The 26,646-nt window shown below is 51.7% G+C and overlaps 1 protein-coding gene across 4 annotated transcripts; it reads right to left on the bottom strand.

Annotated features, from left to right (window-relative positions):
- Positions 1 to 26,629, bottom strand: CABP1 (calcium binding protein 1). Of its 4 annotated transcripts, none has more exons than XM_024257387.3 (7): positions 16,593 to 18,196; positions 11,073 to 11,252; positions 7,443 to 7,473; positions 7,012 to 7,155; positions 6,510 to 6,619; positions 6,137 to 6,284; positions 1 to 450 (listed from the first exon to the last, which is right to left on the bottom strand). In XM_024257387.3, exons 1-7 carry the CDS (start codon positions 16,635 to 16,637, stop codon positions 425 to 427), a joined length of 684 nt encoding a protein of 227 aa, XP_024113155.1. In that variant the 5' UTR covers positions 16,638 to 18,196; the 3' UTR covers positions 1 to 424. The 4 variants fall into 4 exon arrangements, with proteins under 4 accessions (XP_024113155.1, XP_024113156.1, XP_024113154.1 ...); XM_024257388.3 differs by having other exon boundaries at positions 17,648 to 18,164; XM_024257386.3 differs by lacking the exons at positions 11,073 to 11,252; positions 16,593 to 18,196 and adding an exon at positions 25,922 to 26,629.
- Positions 26,630 to 26,646: the final 17 nt, after the last annotated feature.

The raw sequence follows: 26,646 nt of genomic DNA, 5'->3' as shown, positions 1-26,646 counted from the left end.
TTGCTCTTGGAAATATTTTTATTGGTTCTGAGATAACAGGGCTGAGGCGAGCTGGGACGGGCGCAGAGCGAAGGTGGGAGGCTTTGCCCTGGGGCGGACATGCTGTGTGGGGTCTGCTGGCGGGCTCCCTGGCCCACCCAGCCAGCAGCAGCTGGGCACATGGCCCTTGGCGCCTGGCATGACCTCTGCCGGCTTGGCACGGTGGCCTCCTCGTCGGCGGGCGCCCCCGCTTTCCAGTTGCAGGAGTTAGTCTTTCACAGTGCGGAGGGGTGGGGGTCCGGGGTGGGTGCCTCCCCGGGGTGCAGGCAGGCCCCATCCGCCAGTACATCCTGGGCTCTCGGCGGCTACAGCGGGTGAGGCAAGCTCTGGCTCCTCTTAGCCCCGCCTTTGGGAGCTTGGCAGTCCTGGAGGGGCCCTCGCGGCCTCAGCGGGACATCATCCGGACAAACTCTAGAAGGGTAGAGGAGCAGCTGGGGAGCAAGCAGCAGCCAGAGGCCTCTCCAGGTTGCTGCCTTCAGACCCCACCCCATTGCCACTGCCCCAGCTCTGTGCTGGTCCCCCATCCATTCTGTCCCCTCCAATCCATGGACACAGCAGCCAGCGAGAGTGTTCTGATCTGCGGATCTGACCCCTGCGTAAACCTCCCACGGGTCTCCACTGGAAAATCTCCAATATCCTGACACAGCCTCATGGCCCTCCCTGATCTGGCCCCGGCTGACATCACCAGCCATATCTCTCGGGCTAACTCCCAACCTCTGTGCTCCAATTACACAGATCTTCTTTTCAGCCCCTCAGGTGCAGCTGGCGCACTCTCTCTCTCACCTCTCAGCACTTTTTTTTTTTTTTTTTTTTTGAGATGGAGTCTTGCTCTGTCACCCAGGCTGGAGTGCAGTGATGCTATCTCAGCTCACTGAAACCTCCACCTCCTGGGTTCAAGCGATTCTCCTGCCTCAGCCTCCCTAGTAGCTGGGATTACAGGTGCGCACTACCACGCTTGGCTAATTTTTGTACTTTTAGTAGAGACAGGGTTTCACCATGTTGGCCAGGCTGGTCTCCTCTCAGCTTTTCTAAAAGCAACCTGTACCCCCTCTCTTCTTCTTCTTCCTCTTTTTTTTTTTTTTTTTTTTAATGTAGAGACAGAGTCTCCCTCTGTCGCCCAGGCTGAAGTGCAGTAGCATGATTATAGCTCACTGTAAAGTCAAACTCCTGGGCTCTAGCAATCCTCCTGCCTTGGCCTCCCAAAGTGCTGGGATTACAGGTGTGGCCACCCTGCCCAGCCCCTTCTCTCTCTCTCTCTCTTTTTTCTTTTTCTTTTTTGGTTTTTTTTTTTTTTTTTTGAGATGGAGTCTCACTCTGTCGCCTAGGCTGGAGTGCAGTGGCATGATCTTGGCTCACTGCAAGCTCTGCCTCCCGGGTTCACGCCATTCTCCTGCCTCAGCCTCCCGAGTAGCTGGGACCAGGTACCCGCCACCACGTCCAGCTAATTTTTTGTATTTTTATAGAGACGGAGTTTCACCGTGTTAGCCAGGATGGTCTAGAACTCCTGACCTCATGATCCGCCCACCTCGGCTTCCCAAAGTGCTGGGATTACAGGCATGAGCCACCATGCCGGGCCTCTCTCTCTCTTTTTTTAAGGGCAATTTTAGGTTTACGGCAAAATGGATTAGAAAGTATGCAGATTTTTTTCTGCAGCCCCTGTCCCCGCATATGCATAGCCTCCCACACCAACCACATTCCACACAGAGTGGTGCATTTGTTGTAACTGAGAAACCTACACTGACACATTGTTATCACCTGGAGACCACAGTTTACATCAGGGTTCATTGTTGGCGATGTACATTCTATGAGTTCGGACAAATGTATAATGACATGCGTCCTCTGCTGTTGTATCATACAGATCGTTTCTTTTTATTTTTATTTATTTATTTATTTTTGAGACAGGGTCTCACTTTGTCACCCAGGCTGGAGTACAGTGGCACAATCTCGGCTCACTGCAGCCTTGACCTCCCAGGCTCAAGCGATCCTCCTACCTCAACTCTCCAGGTAGCTGGGACTACAGGCATGCGCCACCAAGCCTGGCTAATTTTTTTTTGTATTTTTAGTAGAGACGGGGTTTCACCATGTTGCCCAGGCTGGTCTCGAACTCCTGACCTCAAGTGATCCTCCTGCCTCAGCCTCCCAAAATACTAGGATTACAGGGCATGAGCCACTGTACCTGGCCTCATACAGAATAGTTTCACTGCCCTAAAAATCTTCTCTGCTCTGCCTATTCATCCCTCCCTCCCCCCAACCCCTTGCAACCAGTGATCTTTTTACTGTCTCCATAGTTTTGCCTTTTCCAGAATGTCATATAGATGAATCATATGGTATGCAGTGTTTTCAGATTGGCTTTTCACTTAGTAATATGCATTTGTGTCCCCTCTTCACCATGTCTTTTCGTGACTGGATAGCTCATCTCTCTCTCTCTCTTTTTTTTTTTTTCTTTTTGAGACAGAGTCTTGCTCTGTTGCCCAGGCTGCAGTGCAGCGGTACCATCTCAGCTCACTACAACCTCCGCCTCCCGGGTTCAAGCGATTCTGTGTCTCAGCCTCCCAAGTAGCTGGGATTACAGGTGCGTACCACCATACCCAGCTAATTTTTTTTGTATTTTTAATAGAGACGGGGTTTCACCATGTTGATCAGGCTGGTCTCAAACTCCTGGCATCAAGTGATCTGCCCACCTCGGCCTCCCATAGTGCTGGGATTACAGGCATGAGCCACAGCGCCCGGCCTAGCTCATCTCTTTTTAGCACTGAGCAATATCCCACTGTCTGGATGTGCCACCGTTTATTTATCCATCACTTACTGAAAGGACACCTTGGTTGTTTCCAAGTTTGGACAATTATGAATAAAGCTGCTATGAGCATCTATGTACAGATTTGTGTGGACACAGGTTTTCAACTCATTTGGGTAAATACCTGCCCTTCCCTCTACCTGGTGACTCTTCTCATTTTGGGGGGCTCTAATTATTTATAACCTCCTCCAGGAAGTCTTCCCTAACCCTCCCTGCAGCTTGGCACAGGCGCCCCCTCTATCGCAGCCCCCTGTGCTTCCCCCAGCACACACGGATTATGCTATTGTTTTCTCTGGTTTTCTTGCTGGTCTTGGGCTCTTCGAGGCAGAGACCAGATCTTAGCACACAGCAGATGTACAGTGCATCCTCGTAGGATGAATGGGGGATGCCAGGCTTTCAAGAGCAAGGCTGTCATCTGTGGTGGGCGCTACCTGGATACAGGGAGACCTGAGATTTTCAGATCTGGTGATAACAAAGCCTTCTCTCCAACTATCCACGCTCCCCGGCCTTGAAGGCCGATTGCTCCTGAGAGAAAACCTCCCAGCCTTTGTGTTATGGACACTCACGGTCTCTGGCACATGCTTATCTTGTCTTTCTGCTCAGAATGCAAGTTCCTGGTGCGCAGAGTCAACATTTTACCCTTTCCCTGTATCCCGTAGTGCCTCGCATGGCGTCGTGCACAAGACTGCATTCTGCTGTGATTTCAGGCCTGGGGCTGTGCCCCAGCTCTGCCTCTTAGTAGGCAGGCAATCTTGAGCTAGTTATATTACTTCTCTGAGCCTCAGTTTCCTCATCTGTAACATGAGGTTATAATAATGCAATCTATAGAGTCATTGTGAGAATTAAATGTAATAATATGTGTAAAGCTACTTAGTACAATGACTGCACATAAGTGTACAGTAAATTATAACTATTATGATTATTATTGATTCTTTAAAAAGAAAGTCTTTGAGGCTGGGCGCGGTGGCTCACGACTGTAATCCCAGCACTTTGGGAGGCCAAGGCGGGTGGATCACTTGAGGCCAGGAGTTCGAGACCAGCCTGGCCAACATGGTGAAACCCTGTCTCTACTAAAAATACAATTAGCCAGGCATGGTGGCGCACCCCTATAGTCCCAGCTACTCGGGAGGCTGAGCCACAAGAATCACTTGAACCCGGGAGGCGGAGGTTGCAGTGAGCCGAGATTATGCCACTGCACTCCAGCCTGGGCGACAGAGCAAGACCAGAGCAAGACCCTGTCTTAAAATAAATAAATAAATAACCTTTCACTGAGCACTAGCTGTGTTATGCAGGAAATGCAGAGATTAAGAAAATAGGGTTCTTCTTTCAAAGTTCAGAGTCAATTGGGAAGACAACTCTAACCAGCAGTTAGGGGACAGTGTGAAGAACAGGTGAGTCTGACGTGCTGTGAAAACCCAGAAAAGAGGAAGTTCAGTTTGAGGAACCAGGGAAGGGTGCTAGAAGAAGGAGTCCCACTGTCGAGTCATGAAGAATGTCTGTTGGGCTAACAGAACTTAGCCCAAGTAAAAAACAGGATAGGCCAGGTGCAGTGGCTCACACCTGTAATCCCAGCACTTTGGGAGGCCGAGGCGGGCGGATCACCTGAGTTCAGGAGTTCGAGACCAGCCTGGCCAACATGGTGAAACCCCATCTCTACTGAAAATACAAAAATTAGCTGGACGTGGTGGTAGGTGCCTGTAATCCCAGCTATTCGGGAGGCTGAGGCAGGAGAATCGCTTGAATCCAGGAGGCAGAGGTTGCAGTGAGCTGAGATCATGCCATTGCACTCCAGCCTGGGGTACAAGAGCAAGACTTTGTCTCAAAAAAAACAAACAAACAAACAAAAAACAGGATAAAAGCCCTCCTGGTGGCCAGGCGCAGTGGCTCACGCCTGTAATCCTAGCACTTTGGGAGGCTGAGGCAGGTGGATCACTTGAGGTCAGGAGTTCAAGACTAGCCTGGTCAACATGGTGGAACCCCGTCTCAACTAAAAATACAAAAATTAGCCGGGCATGGTGGTGGGCGCCTGTAATCCCAGCTACTTGGGAAGCTGAGGCAGGAGAATCGCTTGAATCTGGGAGGCGTAGTTTGCAGTGAGCCAAGATCCTGCCACCACACTCCAGCCTGGGCAACAGAGTGAGACTCTGTCTCAAACAAACAAACAACAACAAAAAAGCCCTCCTGGCAAAAAGATCAGTGTATTCAAGAGGGACCCTAGCAGCTTCACTGATCACAAGTATTTTGGTGGAGTGTGAATGAAGGACTGTGAGTTGTGGCTGGGGAGGTGAGCTGTGATCAGATCTTAGGGAGCCTGAGCGTCAAGTTGAGGAACGTAATGTTCAGAAAACACCTACCGTGGACGGATGCGTGCATGGGTAGACAGATAAATGGATAGAGAAGGATGGGTGCAGATGGACACAGGGATGGGTGAATGGATGAGTAGATGGATATAGATGGGGAAATGACTGAACAGATGGATAGATCAAGGCAAGTATGGGTAGAAGTATATGCAGACAAAGAGACATGAGTGTGTGAATGGAAGTTTAGAAGTATGAACACAGAGAGAGATCTATATGAGTAGATGAATACGTAGATAGATTCATGGGTGAATGTAGAGAAGAATGAATAGATGCACGAATGGACAGATAAATGCATGGATAAATTGCTATAGGAATGATTGTTTAGAGATGGAGGAATGGATAAATAGGCATCTGGACAGATAAGGAGATAAACAGATGAAAAGATGGAGAGATAGATATGGAAAGATGGACAGATAGATGAATAGGTAGATGAATGGATGGACAGATGGATGGATAGGTAGATGGATGGATGGATGGATAGCTATGTAGACGAATGGATGGATGGATGGATGGATGGATGAATGGATAAATGGATGGATGGATAATGGACAGATAGATAGGTAGATGAATGGATGAATGGATAAATGGACAGACGGATGGATAGGTAGAGGATGGATGGATGGATAGATGGGTAGATAAATGGATGGATGGATGGATGATGGACAGATGGATAGATAGGTAGATGAATGGATGGATAAATGCACAGATGAATGGAAAGGTAGAGGATGGATAGACGGATGGATGGACAGATGCATGAATAGATGCAAGGGGAAGGGATTGGAGGTGGATTAGACGGGGGCATGGATGGAGGGATAGGAGGATGAAAGGGCTGGGGGTTGGAAAGTTAGGGTGGACTGATGGTTGCATGATGGATACACAATTGGATGGCTCCATGGATGGCCACTGCTGGCTTGCTTCTCTCCCACTTTCAAGCCCCACCTACCTTCAAAGTCCACTCGTCCATCCCCATTGAGGTCCACATCTCGGATAATTTCCTCTATGTCTCGGTGTCCCACCTGATGACCCAGGAGCTTCCTCATAGCCTCTCGCAGCTCACTGGTGCTTATTTCCCCATCACCGTTGGTGTCAAACTAGAGAAGGCAAGAAGGGAGGAGAGGTCGCCCCAACATGGCAATTGGCAACTTTGGGAAGTTGAGCTCCTTCTCCAGTGTCATTGCCCCCCTTTACCAGAGACCTTTCTCTGTCCAAGCTCCCTCCCCTGATCTGGGACTTGGGGCTCAGGCTTCTTTTGAAGTATTTATACTGCAGATAGGATTCCAATAGCCGCCCCATGCCTGCCTGCCTCTGTCCGTTACCTCTCGGAAAGCATCTCGCAGTTCCTTTACACCAATCATATCTGCTGTCTCTGCCAGGAGTTTAGGCCCCATTAGCTCCACGAAGTCATCAAAATCTACATGGCCACCCACTGGAAAAAGAGGAAAGGGCTAGGTCACCCCCGATATACCCATTCCCTGTCTCCAACTAGACAACTGACAGAATGGGCAACCCCTCCTTGACCTGCTCGTCAGACAGAGACAAACTTAATAATAACAAGAGTCCTCTGTTCAGTTCTTCCTGTGAGCCAGTTATTGGGCTGTTTTACAGATATTCCCTAATCTACTTTCTGGGCTCCACTCCTCCAATTCGGCCCTCATTTTACAGGTGAGGAAACTGAGGCTCAGAGAGGGTAAGTGGTTGGCCCCAGATCACAGAGCTGGAAAGAGGTGGATGCAGAATTTGAAGCCAGTCCTGTCTGACTGCAGAGGACGGCAAGGGTGAGGACCAGAAGGGAGGCAGATGCCTGGTAGAGGGACTCACGGTTCATGTTGATCTGCTGGGACAGTTCGATGAGCTCCATCTCGGTGGGCATGTAGCCCATGGTGCGCATGCAGTTGCCCAGGTCCCGGCAGTTGATGTAGCCATCCTTGTCCTTGTCAAATTCTCTGAAGGCCTCTCGGAGCTCTGGGGAAGTGAGCAAGGGTGGATGTGGTCGGGGGTAGGACCCGCAGAGACCCTGTGGGCAAAGGCAGCCCAAAGGCCCACAGGCATGGAAAGAGAGGCCCAGGAGCTTCCCAGGATGCTGGGGCACTTCTCTTGCCTCCTGTGCACGCCTTCAGCAGCTGGTTTCACAGAAGATACCCCGCGTTGCACCAGGCCCCATTCCCAGGGGCCTCTCTTCCCATCAACCTCCCTTCCCACACCTTCCTAGAGGGCTAGGCAGTCCTTTCCCCCAAGGGGCACAGTTTTACCTTCAATTTCCTCTGGTCGCAGTGATCTATCCTGAAACAAAAGAACATGTCCTATTAGCCGCGACAAGGGACCTGGAAGTCACAAAATATCTAACCTGGGGGCCATCCAAGTGGCAGCAGGCACTGGGTAGGAGGTGACGAGGATGCAGCACAGGTGTGCCTGGATCAGGTCCTTGAGGGGAAAAGAAAGCCCCACATCTCCCTTAGACATAGAAGCTCCTGGGCCCCTAACAGGAGATGCCCAAGGAGCCACCAGCCCCACCAGCCTGGGCACAGAACCTCTGCGCCTCCAGCCCCTTGTTCCAGATACAAGAATGGGTCAGCAGGAGTTTGAGACTGTAGTGAGCTATGATGGTGCCATTGCACTCTGTCACCCTGGGCAACAGAGTGAGACCCTGTCTCAAAAAAAACAAAAAAAGAATGAATCAGGGAACAGAGCTTGTCTGGTGGCAAAAACCTGCAAATAAAACAGGGTCCAGGGAGGTCACAACAGGCAGAAGAGAGCACCACCCAATGAAACAGGAAGAGCAGGGGCGGCAGAGGCTGCAAGACAACAGAAGAGGTGCAGGAGGGGAGAGAAGGCAGGGCTATCCTGAAGTGGGGGTAGGAGGACAGGGAGGAGTCAGGAGGAGACGTGGCAGCAGAATGGGGCTGTGCCTGCTTCCCAGGCACTGCCCCACCTTCTCCAATTTGACCCCCATCCCTATACGTTCCCCTGTCATAGGACACCACATAGGACCCCGGGGGCCACCAGTGCTTCTGGTTGCAGCCAGGGTCCAAAAAGCACATGTCTCCAGCCTCAAGCAGTGCTCAGGTCTCCTGGGCAATCAAGGCAACCCTGAATCTAGGCGTCAGAACAGATGGCAGAGACGTCTCTGAGGAGCAGTCCTGGAGGAAGCTCAGGTTGGTGAGCTGCCAGTCGCCCTGGGCCTGCCCAGGAGGGAGACAGGCTGGCATGAAATGGATACAGGTGCCCAGCTGGACCTGGTTAGTAGACTCCAAAAGTGGCCTTCAGCGTCCAGCCTCCTCCGTGTTGCAGCTCTCTGCCTTTGGGCAGGGAGAACACCAGGCAGGTGTGCGCGTCCTGAAGAGGCTCACACAGGTATGCGCATACCTCTCGTGAACACGGACACGCAGGCATGCCACAGTGAGCGTGTGGCACCTCCACTGTGCACGCAGGCCATTCCAGCCAATGGGGCCTGGTTGGGTAGAGACAGCCACTCCAAACTGGCCCCAGGACAAAAGACGACAACACCAGAACATCTGCAGATCATCTAGAAAGGGAAGGGCTGCTGAGTCACATCTCATGGGACAACCAGGTGCATAGGACCAAGGGCTCAGAGGCGGCTCTGTGTGGCAGGACAGTGTTGAGAGTGAGTGTGAGCTTGGAGGGAGCAGGCTGCAAGCTCCCAGCTCCGCCAGGCTGGGGATAGGAGTCATCCGAAGGGAGGCGTGTCTCTGAGATGACTGCACGGACGTTCACCTAAAAAGCTCTCCATGGGCCAGGCACGGTGGTCCACGCCTGTAATCCTAGCACTTTATGAGGCCAAGGCAAGGGGATCACTTGAAGCCAGGAGTTCGAGACCAGCCTGGGCGATATAGTGAGACCTCGTCTCTACAAAAAAAAACCCTTGTTTTAGTTAGTCAAGCATGGTGGTGCATGCCTATAGTCCCAGCTACTCGGGAGGCTGAGGCACGAGAATCACTTGAGCCTGGGAGGCAGAGATTGCAGTGAGCCAAGATTGCACCACTGCACTTCAGCCTGGACAAGAGAGTGAGACTCTGTCTCAAAAAAAAAAAAAAAAGCTGGTGATGGTGCCTGGCTCAAGGGTAGGTCACAGCCATTCCAACACAAACCCATATGTTCCTAGACATTTTTGGGTGACCAAAAAGGATGTTTTGTGCAATGGGTCATACCAGCAGTCCGTGAAAGCGAGTGAGTAAGCACACGTGTGTACACATACATGCAGAGCACACGCCCTAGGACCAGCTACTGAGACCCAATAAATTCTTTTCCACGCATCAGCCTTAAGCAGCCTCCCATTTCCCCAGGGCCCAGTTCGGCAGGACTCAGGAGGAACAGGCATTGCTGACCCCATGGCAGCCCCTCCCGTTCCTCCTGTACGCCCAAAGCCCCAGGGCCAGCAAAGCCAGGTGCCCCTTCACGGGGTGTGCCCGCCACCAGAGCTGGTCTGCTGAGCACTGATGGCTGGTCCTTGGATCACACTCCCCGTGCACAGCAGTAGCTATGTGTGTTCTCTGCCCTGGAGTAGAGCCAGGGATGCCCACTAATATGCCAGGAAGATCACGTGCAGCAACTCAGGGTCAGGTGGAATGGGGTGCAGGAACACACCTTTCTCCCCAATTCATGTGGCTGGGGAGATGCACTTGGGCTCTAGAGGCAGACAGACCTGAGTATGAAGCTCAGATCTGCTTCCTCAGGCAGGTCACTCTGCTGTTTGAGCCACAGTCTCATCTGTAAAATGGGTTAATACCAGTACCCACCTCACAGGGCCTTAGTGTGCATTCAGTGAGACAAGCTATTAAAGTGTTTAGCATGTGGCATTCAATAAATGCAACCTACAAATGTTTACCTCTATAACATCCTCATTAGTCCTCTCCTCTCTTTGAATTATTTAGCTACTTGTAGAAAGCTGGCCAATTCAGTAACCGCTAGCCACATGTGGCTACGTAAATTTGAGTAAGAATAACATAAAATCCATAATTCAGTTCCTTAGTTGCACTAGTCACATTTCAAGTGGTCAACAGCCACATGTGGCTAGTGGCTACTGTATCGGACAGCACGGAATTTAGAATATTTCCATCATTGTAGAAAGTTCTACCAGATAGTGCCACGTATACGGAGTTGTCATTAGGAGCACAAGAGGCTCTTGAGTCAGACTACCCAAGTGTGAATCCTACCTCTACCACCAGCAAGCTGTTACCTCGAGCATGTGACCTCTGCATGCCAGTTTTCTTTCTTTCTTTTTTTTTTTTTTTTTGAGTTGAAGTCTTACTGTGTCACCCAGGCTGGAGTGCCATGGCACGACCTTGGCTCACTGCTACCTCTGCCTCCTGGGTTCAAGCGATTCTCCTGCCTCAGCCTCTCGAGTAGCTGGGATTACAGGCGCACACCAACACGCCCAGCTAAGTTTTGTATTTTAGTAGAGATGGGGTTTCACCATGTTGGCCAGGCTGGTCTCAAACTCCTGACCTCAAGTGATCCACCCACCTCGGCCTCCCTAAGTGCTGGGATTACAGGCGTGAGCCACTGCGCCCAGCCCAAGTCAGTTTTCTCATCTGTAAAATGGGGATGATAAAAGCACCTACCTCTTAGAGTTGCTCTGAGGCTTAAATGAAGCAATCCGCCAACACACTAGGCATAGTGCTCACCTAGTAAGTGCTCAAAACAATGTATCTGATATTATTATTATTATCATTATTGTTATTGCTATTATTTTGCTGGTGGATACGGACTCACCAGCACTTTGTAGCCATGAGTGGAAAACTTTGGGGATCAGATTCATAAGTTGGGGGTGTGAGCTCTGTATAGATCCCTTCTTCATCCCAGCACCTCCTCACGCCCTGTGAAGCCGAGTTCAGCGGGCTCCACTGGGCCAACTTACGTACAGGCTGCCTGTTCTCAGCGAAGCCCTTGCGCAGGAAAATGCAGGCAGGGCCCAGCAGGTTGTGCATGACTGCGCAGTTCTGGGCCAGCATCAGGAGCGGTCCCGGGAGCTCGGCGTCGGCCGCCAGCCCCTCCTCGCTCGTCTGCACCACCATGTAGCTGGTCTGTTCCTCCTGGCACATCTTCAGCCAGCACCAAGCAAATGCAAAAGAGAGGCAGGGTGTCACCTCCCTGCCCAGCCTGGCTCCTGGTCCCGGGAGGGGCTTTTCACAAGAGGGGACACTGAGAGTCAAGGAGCGGGGTTCAGAGAGCCCTGAGAGTGCACAGGCATCAAATCGGTCCAACAGACGGAGTCTCCAATCCTTGACGGAAATGGTGGTTCCGGGGAGAGCTGAATGTGATGCCCTCTGTGTGGCACATGCACACGTGCACACACACACATGCACTGGCACATACATATACACAGAATCACACACCCATGTGCATGAAGAGACAGGAGCAGCGGGGGGCTTCTATTCTCACCAATGGGAAGTGTTCACTCAGAGCCTAATGAAATAACATCCTTTCCCAAAATGCTCCCAACCTCCCAGTTCAATCAATCTCCAGGGCTAAGTCATTCCTCCCAGCTCCCAAAAGGACTTGTCCTACCCCAGCCAGATCCCTGCTGGAAGGCTGTGAGGGCAATCGGAGCTGGCAGCATGGAGACCAGGCTTGGCTGGTCTGCCAGACCGGAGGTTGCACATGCAGGTGCCATTGCTGACATAAATGAAGCAGGCAGGGTGTGAGAGGTGGGGACTGGGGCAAAGTGGAAACATGCCCCCTCCTTTTTTGTGTGTGGCTAGTGCACTCTGTCGCCCAGGCTGGAGTGCAGTGGCATGATCTCGGCTCACTGCAACCTCTGACTCCCGGATTCAAGTGATTCTCCCACCTCAGCCTCCCGAGTAGCTCGGTTTACAGGCACCCACCACCACACCGGCTAATTTTTTTTCTGTATTTTCAGCAGAGATGGGGTTTCACCATGTTGGCCAGGCTGGTCTCAAACTCCTGATCTCAGGTGATCCTCCTGCCTCAGCCTCCCCAAGTGCTGGGATTACAGGTGTGAGCCACCGCACCTAGCCTGAGATGGTGCCCCCTCTGAAGAGGTAGCACTACTTAATTCCAGCCCAGTGTAACCAGATCTGCTTTAAAGCACCGGGTGGACCACACAAGGCACATCCATAGCTAGGATTCCACCCAGTTTGTGATTTCAAGACTAGACACTCTCTGCCATCCGCCAGTTCTCCTTTTCCTCTGTCCCGCCTTCCCTGGCTCCCTGCCTGGCCCAGAGTGCCGGACCTCTAGAGGCTAAGGCAGGGGCCTTCTCCGCTTACCTAATATAGCTGTGCTCCCAGGCCCTGACCAGCCGATCCTCCGCCCTGAAGGTTCCCATGCGGCTATAAAAAGTCAGCACTGCCCACAGACCTTCCCCTTAGGACAACAGCAGCATCCAGACACAACATTCAGTTCTCCCCAGCCTCCCGGGTTGCCCAGTGTCTCTACAGAATCCAGCTCCTGCACTCTGCCTTCAGCCTGGAGCCTGCATACCTTCCTTCAATGTGGGGGGATCTGGCTACAGTAGGACCTTCCCAAGGAGCGACAGGAGCTGAAACCCTGAGGGCTCTTTGTCTGAGAACTGCAGGTCTGCGCACCCTATCCTTTCATCCTACTGCATTCTACTTGCAATCAGATTCCTCCAGGGCAGAGAAGACCCTGCTTAGGAGAACATCCCAAGACCCAGGGGCAGCCTGTCCTTCCAGGTTGAGACGCAGAACAACCCCCTGCCCACCGTGTCCTCTCTTGTTTCCTCTCCCCAAAGCCCTGGGGGGCTACAGACCGAGACTCCCTTCCAACTTCCTAAGCCCCTTCCAGGCCTAGAGAGGGTGGTGCAGTATTCTGGTTCCTCAAAGGGGAAGCAGCTACTCAGGCTGGAGGTGAAAGAACTCAGTCCCAGGGTCAAGTTCGATGAGTGCAATAAATGTCTGTTTTAGGTGATCCCAGAACTTGAGGGATGTCAGACAGGCCAAGAGCCCCTCCTGGTTTGATATCCCAAAGAGTTGTGATTCAGAGCCTCAGCTTCACTCCCTCAGACTTCTGGGACCTAGACTAGAGCGAGGCAAGACTAGAGCAAGGCAGAACAAGAGAGACCTTCCCATCTGGGAGAGTGGATCAAAGCATGCCTGAGATGACAGTGACTGGCCGAACCCCAGGAACCAGTCTCAGGAGATGTCTGCAGAGAGTCAGCGTTTTTGTTTCTGGCTGAATCTTCTGCACTTGGCTCAGAGATAGCATAACCCAGGAAGGCGGGGAGGTAGCAGGTGGCACAGAACTCCAAGAGGCAGGCCGGGCGTGGTGGCTCATGCCTGTCATCCCATCACTTTGGGAGGCCGAGGCGGGTGGATGACCTGAAGTTGGGACTTCAAGACCAGCCTGCCAACATGGTGAAACCCCGTCTCTACTAAAAATACAAAAATTAGCCGGGTGTGGTGGCGGGCACCTGTAATCCCAGCTACTTGGGAAGCTGAGGCAGGAGAATCACTGAACCCAGGAGGCAGAGTGAGCCGAGATGCGCCACTGCACTCCAGCTTGGGTAACAGAGCGAGACTCCATCTCAAAAACACACACAAAAAACCAAAAAACAAAACAAAACAAAAAAACAACTTTAAAAGGCAGTTTAGTCTGGTGGCTTTGGGCTCAAACAGTCTTAGGGACAAATTCTGGCTCTGCCACTTGCTTGCTGTGTGACCTTGGGCAGGTCATTTCACCTCTCTGTGCTCCAGTTTCCTTCTTCATACTGTGGGAGATGATCATGACTAGTCACAGGATTCCTGTGGCAAGTCATGAGTTATACACATAAAGTGCTCTGCATGGTGGCTAGGGCATGGCAAGAGGAGGTGAATAAATAGAGTTGCCATAGTGATGGCAATGATGGCGATGATGATGGTGGTGGCAGTGATGTAATTTAAGAGATGCTGGGTGCCAGAAGGCATTTACTTCTGGCTGCAGAGGAAGTGGGGGAGCATCTGCCAATCAGAAAAGAAATGAGAAGGATGGAGAGGAATTTGCTCCCATGAAGAATGGAGCAGTGGTAGCTGGGGAATTTCCACTGCATCTCTTCATCATAATACTGCCTGGCACCAAGTTGCCCCAGAGGCTGCAATTCTTCTCTGGCCAATGATGGCACCTGACAGCCTGGTCCTGCCCAGCTCTGAGCCTGGTGCAGGCTGCCTCTCACCATTTCCAGTTCCCCAGATACCGCTTAGGAAGCCAAGTGGGCAGCAACCCATGGACCGACAATTTCTCCTGGCACCAAGGCGACGTCTCCTAAGTGTGGCACGGCAACAGAAGGGGCAAGTGTGCCTCATGACCTAACAGCTTTTTAATAACACAAGCTGACCAAGAGTATGCACATCAGAGCTCCCTCTTGCCGAATGAAGGTCTTCAAGGAGAAGCCGAATGAGGGAGTGCCTGGTGAGCGGGGAGGGGACTGATGCGCTGAGCGGGAATTTGGACTAGACGACTTCTAAGGTCAGATCCAGAAATCTATGAATAACATTTCTGACAGCAGGGGAAAGAGAGAGGCAGCCTCTCATAGAGGAAAAAATAAAAATAAAATGCCAGCTCTGATTTTACACAGACCAGGGTTTAAATCCCAGCTCTGCTTCCTATCGACTGTGTAACCTTAGGAAGGCTCTATCTCTGAGTCCAGCTTCTTTCTCTATAAAACAGCCAAAAGAACTACGTAGTGGAAAAGAGAAAATGAGATAACAGACATTAGGTATGTTGTAGATATTTAGAAAAAAAAAAGCAATTATTAATACTATGATAGAAACATGAAATTGAATGCAGTTAAGTTTTTTTTATCTTTTACTCTATGGACTGAAAATCTCTCCTATTTCCTGTTTCTCCTCCATCCCGCTTCTCTAAAACCCAGAGTGGAATAATTATGGTTATGATGACAAGAATACTAACATTTATTGACTACTATAGGCCAGGCACTGTGCACAGCACTTTATTTCATTCTCAGAATCACCTTAAGAGGTGGATATTGGTATGTCCAATTGATGGATGGACAAAGGAATCGAGGAACAGAGAGGTTAAGTAATTTGTCTAAGGTCACATGGCCAGAAAGACGAGGCCTGTGTAATCTGACTCATAAGCACGCTGTTGTGTAAGGGAAGATGGGTGGGACAGAAGGATAATCCTTGTTCTTAAGTTCACTTCCTCAAGCTCTGGATGAAACCTATTACAAGGGCTAATTCAGATCACTTTCTGCTTCTCTGGAACAGCGCAGAGGGCACTTTCGATGCAGAAGACTCCCCTAAGAAGATACCAGATTATGGGGGAGGCGTGCATGGAAGAAACAACAAGCCCTTGGAAGGATCCAAGGAACAGCGAAGATTAGAAGGAATTTGATGTGAGCAGCTTAGCCAAATGAGGAAGACGACAAGCAGAAAAGCCCAAAACGTCCTAAATTGAGAGGCTGTTAAACTGACCGAGATAGGATGGGGTTGGGGATAGAGACGCCAATAGCTCACCCAAGGCCATAGGTAAGTCACTTAACCCCTCCCACTGAATGTCAATCAAGTTCCTTGTCTGGAAAATGGAAGAATTGGAGGAAAACAACCCCATCATTCCCTCTTCCTTTAAATAATATCTGAGTCTCTTCTATGGCCTGGCTACAGAGGGCTAGAAAAATAGGCAGAGCCCACCTAACCCAAAACCCTATAGGTGCAAACCCAGCCTTGCATGAAAGATGCTTTAGAGATGATCATTTTCTTTCTAAAAAGAATTTTTGCAAAAACAAAAAAAAAATCCAAGTGTTTGGCGATAAAACCACCACAGAAAGTGACTTACATGCAACCCCTGCTCAACACATCACCCGGGCAGCCTACTTCTTAATGGAAAAACTTCTGGGCCCTAAAGCCACTCGGGTCCTATTTGAGATACTCTGACTTAACTCAAGAATTATTGAGGAAGAATTATTGTTTGGTTCCTTTCAGTAGCAATGGTCTGCTTCAAAATCCACAATTCTGAAGGCTTAGAGGCCATCAGAGAGGCTCACAGACCCTCAAAGGATATGAATGAGTCCCTGGCCTTGCTGCTGGGAAGGGTCTTCAGATTCTGCCGGTTTTAAGGGACTCGGCCAGTCCCTTGAATGACTGAGGTGCCAGTCAAGTTCACTGACATCTTAAGGATCCACCCTTTTCATTTTACATCCCAGAAACCCCAAAGCTACACAGTTTCTTTCCTAAGCCTTGTGCAAATTCCCAAACACAGTTTCACCCCGACCCCCATGCCCAAAGCCTGGGACACAGAAAACGGCAATAGGAGGGTGTTTGGGGTAGAAGCAGGGAGGCAGCCCTGGACAGAACCCCTGGGAAGGGTAGCAAGCTCCAGCTACCCTTTCTGTGCCCAACCTCTGAGACAGATGGTGAGATACCCCCAATCCCCAGCCCCAGATCTTGGAAACTCCAAAAACATACCTTCCTTGAGAGATTTCTCAGTGGAGACTTGACACAGTTGCCCATCCTAAGTGGAGGCAGCCCCTCTTGGGATCCCCGGGTCCATGAAGGAGGCTCCTGGGGGACTGAGGGACTTCCGTCCCAATCTCTGCCAACCCCAGCCTCCCTCCGTCTGTGCCGTTCTTCCTCCAGGACGGATGTGAGCCCTCTCTTGCGCGCGTGCTCTCTTACTCGTCTGCCCGCTCCTGCTCTCCGATTTTTTTTTTTTTTTTTTTTTTTGGGTGGATTGTGTGTGTGTTTGTGTGTGGGTTTAACTTTCTGGCCACTTTCTTAAGGAGATGAAAGCAGAAGGGGAGAGTGCAGGGCACAGGGAAAATCACCTGGAGAGCTGATGGCAGAGGGGAACCAAGCTGGAGAAGGCTGCCGGATCATCTACATCAGATTAGCGCTCAGTCCTCTCTCTGGTTCTCTCCCCTGCTCTGGGCCCCTCCTTTCCCCGCTGCCAAATCTGCAGGGAGATGGCCTCAGGGAGGGGGGCCCAGAATGGCAGCTGCGGCTGGGAATTAGGCCAGCAAGCCCAGAAAGGGAAGCTGGCTAGTTTGGGTTCCCGAAGCCAGGGTGCCTGCCGCACAGCTCCCAGCCTTGTGTGTGCGCGCACACACAAACGTGCATGCACACACACACACGCGCACAAACACACACACACATGCATGCACACACAAGCACTCAGGGAGATGAATGCCCCTTCCAAAGAGCAGTGAGCTGGACAAGCACTCACTGCCCCTGGCAATTCCAGCTGCATTGAGAGCTGCGGCTCCAGTCGAGAGCCTGGGAGGTCTGGTGACGCCTCCATCATGCTCCATTTTTCACACTTGCCTTGTCACTGAAATGGGACGAGGCTCGGGGGCCGGCAGCGCAGATGAGCCAACAGTCAGATCAGATCCTTCTGCTCTGTGTGCAATTTCTCCGACCCAAAGGAAACCAGGAGATGGCCCCGAGGCGAGCATGACGGAGGCAGCGCAGGCAGAGAGGGCATGAGCAAAAGGTCTCTGAACCTCCTCCTCCTCGCCCCCTACCTCATCCAGAGCAAAGACCTCTCCCCAGCTTCCTTGGGGTGCCGAGCAGAGAAGAAGCCCTTTACGAAGCGCTCTTCGAGGTCCCACAGCTGGAGCTTTTTAGGTGACTGGCTCTTCCTCGTCCCTCCAGGGTCGGCTTTGATATGAATTCATCTCACACCTCAGATGTCCGGTTTGAGACCTACAGCCCCAGCCAGATTCCCCGCGTGCAAGTGTCCCTGTTTCCTGCACCCAGCTTTTTCCAGCAGGGGGCACCAGAGATAGACTGGAAGCAGAACTCCTCCCAAGCCGATTGTTGAACGCTAGCTCAGTTTTCAGCCCGGAGAGCCTCCTTTCCCAGGAACTTTTGTCCCGTGTGGGGTGGCTGCTCAGAACTCCTGTGAGGAAGATGGGTAGGGGCGCTGCCCAGAGGGTGCTCACTCCTAGGGAGCTCGGAAGGAGGTCCCTGGATAACTCTTTGACCTCCCCGGTGCTGCTGCTGACAACCACGCAATGGTTTAGTCAGGGGAGTTACTCAGCAGCCTTGTTTGGGCCAAACCTCTGGAGGGGGAGATGGAGGAGGAGGAGCCTGGGGGGCGGGTATTGATGACTAAAGAACAGAAAAGAGGGTGATGATGCGTGTCTCCTGGAAACAGCATGAAGGAAGCAGGCCCAGGCAGGGGTCAGTGGACTCCGATGAATGGGAAGGACGGGGAGGCCTGGGGTTGAGTCTAGCTCTGCCACCTTCTTTTTTTTTTTAGACAGTGTCTTGCTCTGTTGCCCAGGCTGGAGTGCAGTGCGCAATGTCAGCTCACTGCAACCTCTGCCTCCTGGGTTGAAGAGATTCTCCTGGCTCAGCCTCCTGAGTAGCTGGGATTACAGACGCACACCTTCATGCCTGGCTAATTTTTGTACTTTTAGTAGAGATGGGGTTTCACCACGTTGAACAGGCTACTCTTGAACTTCTGACCTCAGGTGATCCACCTGCCTTGGCCTCCCGAAGTGCTGGGGTTACAGACATGAGCCACCATGCCCAGCGCTGCCTCCCATGCCTGAACTTCAGTTTCCTCCACTGGAAAATGGGGTTTTCCCTAGCTTGCTTATATAGCATACATGAGAAAGTGTGAGACACCGAATAGCTACTGGATCAGTAATTATTTAAATGGAAGAAAGAAGTATCACTTGTCCAGTGGAGAAATGTCAGGCACCATGCTTGGCTCTGGGAACGTTGTTGGAGGATAAGAGAAACACAGTTCCTGATTTCAGGGCGCTTACATTCTAGCAGGTGGGCAGGAGATATTAGAACTGGGACACGGTTATCTGATTACATTTCAGATAAATGCTATGAAGGGAAAACACAAAAACTCTGAGAATGTGAATGAGGGGAATCTGTCTGAGTCTAGGGGCTCAGGAAAGACTTGCAGGCAAAATCTAGAAAATAGACCATATGTAGGCTCCTTTGAAACAATAGTGCTCACTAGGGACCCCAGAGGGAAGCTCAGGTTAAGGTCCAGGTATGAATGGGTGGATATATGTAAAGGCCAAAACAGCACAGCGTAAAGCAGAGATTCTCAAGGCTGGCTATAGACTGGCATAACTGGGGAGCTTCCCCAGAAATTCCGACTTAATTCTGTCTCCGATGGGCACTGGGCATTGGTGTTGCTCAGTACTCCCAGGTAATTCTAGCCTGCAGCCGGTGTTGGGAAGCACTGATGTAGAGGCTAAGAGCTTGGGGCGGGGTGCGGTGGCTCACGCCTGTAATCCCAGCACTTTGGGAGGCATAGGCAGGTGGATCACCTGAGGTCAGGAGTTCGAGGCCAGCCTGGCCAACATGGTGAAACCCCATCTCTACTAAAAAAAAAAAAAATACAAAAGTTAGCTGGGCGTGGTGGCAGGTGCCTGCAGTCTCTGCTACTCGAGAGGCTGAGGCAAGAGAATCCCTTGAACCCAGGAAGTGGAGATTGCAGTGAGTCAAGATTGCGTCATTGCACTCCAGCCTCAGCGACAGAGCAAGACTTCGTCTCAAAAAAAAAAAAAAAAAAAAAGGCTTGGACTGCGGAGTCACGCTGACTTGGATTCAAATCATGTCCTGGGCCGGGCATGGTGGCTCACACCTGTAATCCTTGGAGGCCAAGGCAGGAGGATCATTGAGCCCAGGAGTTTGAGACCAGCCTGGACAACATAGTGAGACCTCATCTCTATTTAAAAAAAAAAAAAATTCTTGTCTGCTGCTTAGTAACCATGTGGCCTAGAGGACATGTTGATCTTTCTCGGCTTCAGTTTCTTCATTTATAAAATAGGGATTCTAATGGCACCTCCCACAGGGCTCTTGTGAGGAGCTAATGAGATAATACATGCAAAGGGCTTGGCACTGTGCCAAGCATCTAGAAAGCGCCGTCTTCCCCTGCCCAGCATTGGTATTAAAGGGCCAAGAGTGGCATCCATTTGTTCAGCAGGGCATCAACTCAGTCAAATCTGGTGGTTCCTGCCCCCTGCAGGCCATTCCGGGCATAGCACCCACTTGTCGACCTTGGGATATGCCTCTGTCGTTGGAAACAGGAGACAGGAGCCGGCAAAACCAGGTCCCTATGGAAAAATCACACACTTTGAAGAAATCCCATCCTGCTTTGGGGGCAGGTGCAGGAGCTGATACTACCTTGAGGTTTGAGGATAGCAAGGGATCCAGGGATTTCGATGTGCTTTAAAGCTTACTTAAGCTAACTTGAGCTGGGCAGGTAGGCAGGAGGGACAGATGGCTCAGCCTTCAGTAGGAAATTTTTAAAGGGCTGAACAGCTGGGTATGGTGGCTTATGCCTATAATCCCAGCACTTCAAGAGGCTGAGGTGGGAGGATCAGTTGAGGCCAGGAGTTCAAGACCAGCCTGGGCAACATAGCAAGACCCCATCTCTATTAAAAATTTTAAAATTAGCCAGGCATGGCGGCTGTGCCCCTGGTCATAGATACTCACGAGGCTAGGGCAGGAGGATCACTTGAGCCCAGGAGTTTGAGGCTGCAGTGAGCTATGATTGTACCCTGCACTCCAGCCTGGGTGACAGAGCAAGACCTTGTCTCTTCAAAACAAAACAAAAAACAAAAAAGGCTGAATGGCGGGGGCTTCCTGTAAGGAGTGAAGCATGTTATATGCCCTCACCTCCCATCTCTATCCACTGTGGCAGCAGCCCTTGGGCCTCCAGAAGCCCTATTTTGAGTGCTGGAATGGAATAATAGGATCAGAGGGATGAGAAGGATAAACTCATTGCTGATTATTCCTGATTAGAAGGGAGGCTGGCCTTTGGCCCTGGTCAGTTCTATCACCAGCATTTGAACTATCACCAGCATTTGAACTATCACCAGCCTTTGAACTTGGATGACAGCCCGGTACTAAGAAACTCAGGGAAAGCTGGACTGTAATGTGAGAGGTGCTTTGCAGATGCTTCTGACGAACAGGGAACACGCTTATGTGACCTCCCACCAAAGCAGCATGGCACATACAGAACAGGCAGGTATTTTCAGAGACAGGCAGACCACAATTCTCAGCACAGTCCTGCCACCTACTTATTTACTTATTTTTAGAGACAGGGTCTCACTCTGTCACTGTGGCTAAAGTACAGTGGTGCAATCATAGTTCACTGCAGCCTCAAACTCTTGGGCTCAAGCAATCCTCCTGACTTGGCCTCCCAAAGTGCTGCACTTACAGATGTGAACCACTACACCTGGCCCTGCCATGTACTTACTATATGACCTTTGGACAAGTCACTTCCTCTCTCTTGAACCTTCCTCATTTCTTTTTTTTTTTTTTTTTTTTTCCAGACAGAGTCTTCCTCTGTCACCCAGGCTGGAGTGCAGAGGCACAATCTCAGCTCACTGCAACCTCCACCTCCTGGGTTCAAGCAATTCTCATGCCTCAGCCTCCCAAGTAGCTGGGGTTACAGGTGCCCACCACCACACCCAGCTAATTTTTGTATTTTTAGTAGAGACGGGTCTCACTGTGTTGGCCTGGCTGGTCTCAAACTCCTGACCTCAAGTGATCCACCCGCCTCAGCCTCCCAAAGTGCTGGGATTACATGTGCGAGCCACCGTGCCTGGCCAAGCCTTCCTCATTTCTAAAATTGTTGTGGTGGGGGTGGGGGGAGTTGATGATGCTGACCTTCACAGGTAGCTGTGAAGATAAGAAGACACTTTGTCCACTGTGCAGTGGGCTCTAGACTGAGACCTCAAGTGCCATTGTTGCCTCTCAAAAAACAGCTGGAGGCAAAGGCTGACCTCCTGGAGGACTCTCACTGAACTGACTCCAAGCCACTCCTATCACCTGTGGCTGACGTTAGCCACAAGCTGACCCTCGCTTTCCCTCTCCCCAGGCCCCAGAGAAAGCCTATAGGGACTCCAAGCCCTCTCAGAGAGAAGGAGGGAGACACATGACTGGAGTAGGAGTGAGGAATAGACACAGCCCTATCTTAGGAACCTAGGCTTAGTGCAATTAAATCCATGACCCAAACCACCATGGACTCTCTCCCCATCTAAACCACAGGAACTGGCCGGGCGCGGTGGCTCACGCCTGTAATCCCAGCACTTTGGGAGGTTGAGGTGGGCGGATCACTTGAGGTCAGGAGTTCGAGACCAGCCTGGCCAACATGGTGAAACCCCATCTCTACTAAAAATACAAAAATTAGCCAGGTGCGGTGGCAGGCACCTGTAATTCCAGCTATTCGAGTGGCTGAAGCACGTGAATGGCTAGAATCTTGGAGGCAGAGGTTGCAGTGAGCCAAGATCATAGCACTGCACTCTAGCCTGGGTGACAGAGTGACACTGTGTCTCAAAATAAACAAACAAACCACAGGAACTAAGGAAGCCTCTGAAGTCTGGAGGCTGGTGATTCCATTCATTCACTCATTCATTCATTCATTAAATACTGTGATCCTGCTATGTGCAAAGCAGTATGGCAATAGGGATAGCCTAACTGTATTAGGAGACATGCTTCTACAGCTGGAAAAATGGGAAGGATGGGACAGAGCTGTGGGTTTTATCCACATTTGCCTCCTCCACCAGGCATGTTTCTTCTCAAGCTCAGGGTAAGGGGCAGAAAGTCTGTTTCTTAAAATAGTCTTCCAAGACCCAAAGCCCCATGTCATCATGCCTCTGCCGAGTTAATTTCTGACATCACATCTTCTCTAGGCAGCTGGGTGGCATGTCCCTAGCTGGCCACAAAGAGGGAGTACGAAAGATCCTTTTACATTCAGCTCCTTCCCTTAATAGCCATCCTCACCTGGCTCAGAATCAGCTTTCAAAGTACCTTACCCAGGCCCTCATTCAATTACCCTATTAATAACAGCAATAACATTAATGAAGGCTGCCCTTTATCCAGCACCCACTATGAGCCAGGCATTTGATATCCTTAATCTTGTGTAAGCCTCCTAATAACTGCAAAGCAGTTTTTGTCAGTCTCATTCCTGGATGAAGAAACCAAGACCAGAGAGAGAAAATAACATGCCCAAGGTCACTGAGACTGAAAGTGACAGAGCCAGGATTAGAACTTGCATCTCTGCTATCTCCCAAGCCACCATTCCACACCTTAGCCTCAGAACCATGCTGTCTCCATGCATATCAATAAGGATGCTCTATGAGGTCACTGGGAGAGTTTTCATCCCTGTTTCCTTTAAGGTAGGAATTCATCTTGGTGCCTTCAGTGTCATTCTGAACACTGGCTCTCTGAGACTGAGACTATTACAAATGAAAAGGAAGAAGGCCTTAGTAGTTAATCAACAACAACAACAAAGAAGAAAAATAACTAACACTGATAGAGTTAGCAAGGGCTCCGTGCCAGGCCTGGGCCAAGCTCTCTCTATCTCTCCATATCTCATTTAATCTCCCAAGCACCCTGATGATCCCTACGTTGCAGGCAAAGAAACAGACTTGGCCAGGCACGGTGGCTCATGCCTGTCATCCCAGCACTTTGGGAGGCTGAAACAGGTGGATCACTTGAGCCCAGGATTTCCAGACGGCCGGGGCAACATAGTGAGACCCTGTCTCTATTATAAAATATATTTTTTAAAAAAGAAATAGACTTAATGAGGTTAAGCAATTCAGTTAAGTTAAAAACAAATGAAACTTGGGGAGATATGAAAAATATACTTCCCCAGGGCTGTATTTTGTCCTAAGCAGATCTTAACTAAAAGTTTCTGTATTCAGAACCCCATCTGACTTCTCTTGGTTCTGACCCTGCCTCTAAGGACAGAAATCTCAATACGGAGAAAAGGGAAGAAAAGATTAATTCCTCTCTGTCACAGGAGACTGGAGGCTCTGACACAAAAGTCCCAGCCAGGGTTTGCTGTTGTTGCTCACGTAGATGACTTGGAGGTGTCAGATGGAAGCCCAAACTGAATGTGCTGGGCTTTAAAGTAAAAGCCCGCAGCTCTGAGAGGCAAGAGCTTCCACAGGGAGGTAGTAAATATTTGATGGGAACTTCTAGCTCCTTCTGACTCAGGTGACCCTGGTGACATTTCAGAACATTGGGCCAGAGAATTCATTTAATGACTGAGAAATTAGAAGGAGAAACAAAAGCACGTCGCTACAATGCTCGGAGCTCAGAAAGGGCTCATGTAGGCAAATTCTGCAAGACAGGAAAGAAAGGACTCTTTTTTTTTTTTTTTTTCAGGAGCTGAGTCAGATCAGCAGCAAGCTGAGTAACCAGAAAGTGTATGATTCTAGGCCAATGACCTACCCTTCCAAACTGCTAGGTACAGCCAGGGCCCTGGCTATCTGGTTCAATGGTGTCTAGCAAATGTCTGAACAAACAAACCACAGGAACTAAGGAAACCCCTGAAGGTTTCCTTAATAAATGCTCAACAAATAATTGATAAATGAACGAATTGGTATCACCCATTCAACAACCCAGCATTCCTGCTGCAACCCAGCCCCAATCCAAAGACCACTCGTGCCCTGACAGCCTACACCTCCTCATTAACACAAACCACTGCAGTGAACTCCCCTGACACATCGCCTCACTAACTCTCACGGCTCTGCATCCAAATCTCTACTCCAGAGAACTGTTTCCAGCTAACTCGGCTAACGAGGGCTCCCTGCAGGAACAAAGCCACACACCACTGCCCTATGGCCCCACCACAGCAGCCCCACGCAACCCAAATCCACGTGCGGCCTGCCTTCATGTCAGACCTCCACCAGCATCAGCCACTGCCGAGTAGTATTTTGAAAAGAAATGTGCAGATCTGAAGCAAAACACACAGGGCCTCCTTGGAATTCTGATCCAGCGTGGCAAACCAGGAGCTTGAAACGGCTTCTTTATGCTAGATCTCAGCACAGAAAGGCACAGGCCCCCCTGTTTCCCTACAAACCACGCAAATGCTCTAATCAGACCTCTGCATGACACCTCTCGGAGGCTGCCACAGAACTGTCTCAAAGCTGTGCCAATGAGTTTGACTTGATTACAGACTCCGAACTAGGGGAAACCCTGGCTTTTTTCCTCAGGAGTTCAGAGGTTTCCTTCTACTGAGCCTGTTTCCCCAGCAGCACAGCCTCAAACTGTAGACCTGAATTGTGACTACGGAGCTGCTTTTAAAGGGCAGGCTCCCAGGTGCCTGGGACTCTTGAGGGAAAGGCCTGAGGGAACCACTGATGACCTCTTCGTGGCCTTTCTGACCCTTCCAATGGCATCCCTGGAGTGACAGTCTCCTTAAACCACTCCAAAGTTCCAGTTTGAGCCACAGCTCTGCATGCCCCTCCATGCCTACCCAGACACCTCTTTTCTTTCCTCATATTTTTGGATCTCCTAACTTTTCTCAGGCTTTCAGGGACATGATAGGCAGTGGCCAGTGTCCCTCGCCCTCAAGTAATTCTGTGTTCTCTGAGGTCCCCTCTCTTGACCCCCAGACTCCAAACCGCTTGCTCTCCTGAGTCGCTCCCTGGCGGTACTGGCCAGAGGCCAGAGGAGTGGGTTTGGTGCCACCTGCTCGGAGCGCCCCTCCTTGACCCCGGCAAATCTCCAGGACGGTCGTAGAGGTCGCTCTCTTCCAGGACTGGCGGGTTCCGGCGGGTATGAGGGAGGCTAGCGGGGAGGGCCTTGCCCCAAGAGGCCCGGAGCGTGGACAGCGCACGGGGTGCTGAACCAGGCACGGGGAGGAAGAGTGCCGGCAACGGCGCCGGCCCGGGGAGGACGAGGTGAGCCGAGGCGTGACCCGTGGGGGGCCACGGACCGCGGGAGGCGGCTGTGGACGCGCAGTCGCGGCCGGCAGGGTCCCGAGCGCCTTTCCCCGGAGCGCTGACGGGAGGCGCGGCCCTTACCTGGCCAAAGGCGGAGCTGAGCATGGGGCGCAGCCGGTGGAGGAACGGGTCAGCCTCGGACGCGGCGGCTGGAACGGAGTCCCCGCGGCCCGGGGCTCGCAGAGAGCCCCGGAGGCCGAGCGCCGGGGACAGTCCCCGTTCCTCCCCATCCCGCCCGCGGGCCGGCGGCAGCGGCGACGACGGCGAAGGTCGGGACGCCGCGGCCGGCAGCGCCTCCCGGGGCCTGCAGTGCGCCTGGGGGAGCCCACGCTGGCTCCCCCGCGCGCCCTCCTCTCGCGGCGCCGGCCGGCACAGGGGCCTCCGCGAACTGGGGTCCCCGGACGACTGCGGCGTCGCCGGGCAGGAGCCGGGTAGCCGGCGGCTAGGCAGCCCCGGGTCCCGGGCAGGGCCGTGGCGGGGAGCCCGGATGCCCCCGCTCGCCGCCGCCGCCTTCAGCAGCGACGTCTTAGACTCGCTTTTGGCGATGTGCGAGCTCATCGCGGCGGGGCCCGCGCTCGCATGGCCCGGCGGGGGCGGCGCGGTGCGGCGTGGCGCGGGGCCCCCGGCGGGCAGAGAACGGGGCGCCCGGCGGGAGCCAAGCCCGAGGACGCGCTGGAGGCGGGCGCCGTCCCCCGGCCGCTTAAATGCGGCCCCGTCGCCGCCGCCCATGTGACAGCGCAGCCTCTACGCCCGGAGCCCGGAGCTCCCGGCGGCTGGCGGTGCAGATCTGGGGGCGCTGCCGGCTG

Source organism: Pongo abelii, chromosome 10 (assembly GCF_028885655.2).
Source record: "Pongo abelii isolate AG06213 chromosome 10, NHGRI_mPonAbe1-v2.0_pri, whole genome shotgun sequence".
Taxonomy (NCBI): Eukaryota; Metazoa; Chordata; class Mammalia; order Primates; family Hominidae; genus Pongo; species Pongo abelii.
The sequence above is the reverse complement of the archived record's forward strand: the minus strand, read 5'-3'. Positions and strand labels throughout refer to the sequence as shown.

Excerpts from the sequence above, each read along its gene's own strand:
- CABP1 (XM_024257386.3), bottom strand. The coding sequence starts at position 26,569 with ATGGGCGGCGGCGACGGGGCCGCATTTAAGCGGCCGGGGGACGGCGCC. Across the intron at positions 7,156-7,442 it reads GCGACCAGAGGAAATTGAAG|AGCTCCGAGAGGCCTTCAGA; the intron begins GTAAAACTGTGC and ends TCACTTCCCCAG. Across the intron at positions 6,620-7,011 it reads CCAGCAGATCAACATGAACC|TGGGTGGCCATGTAGATTTT; the intron begins GTGAGTCCCTCT and ends CTCTTTTTCCAG.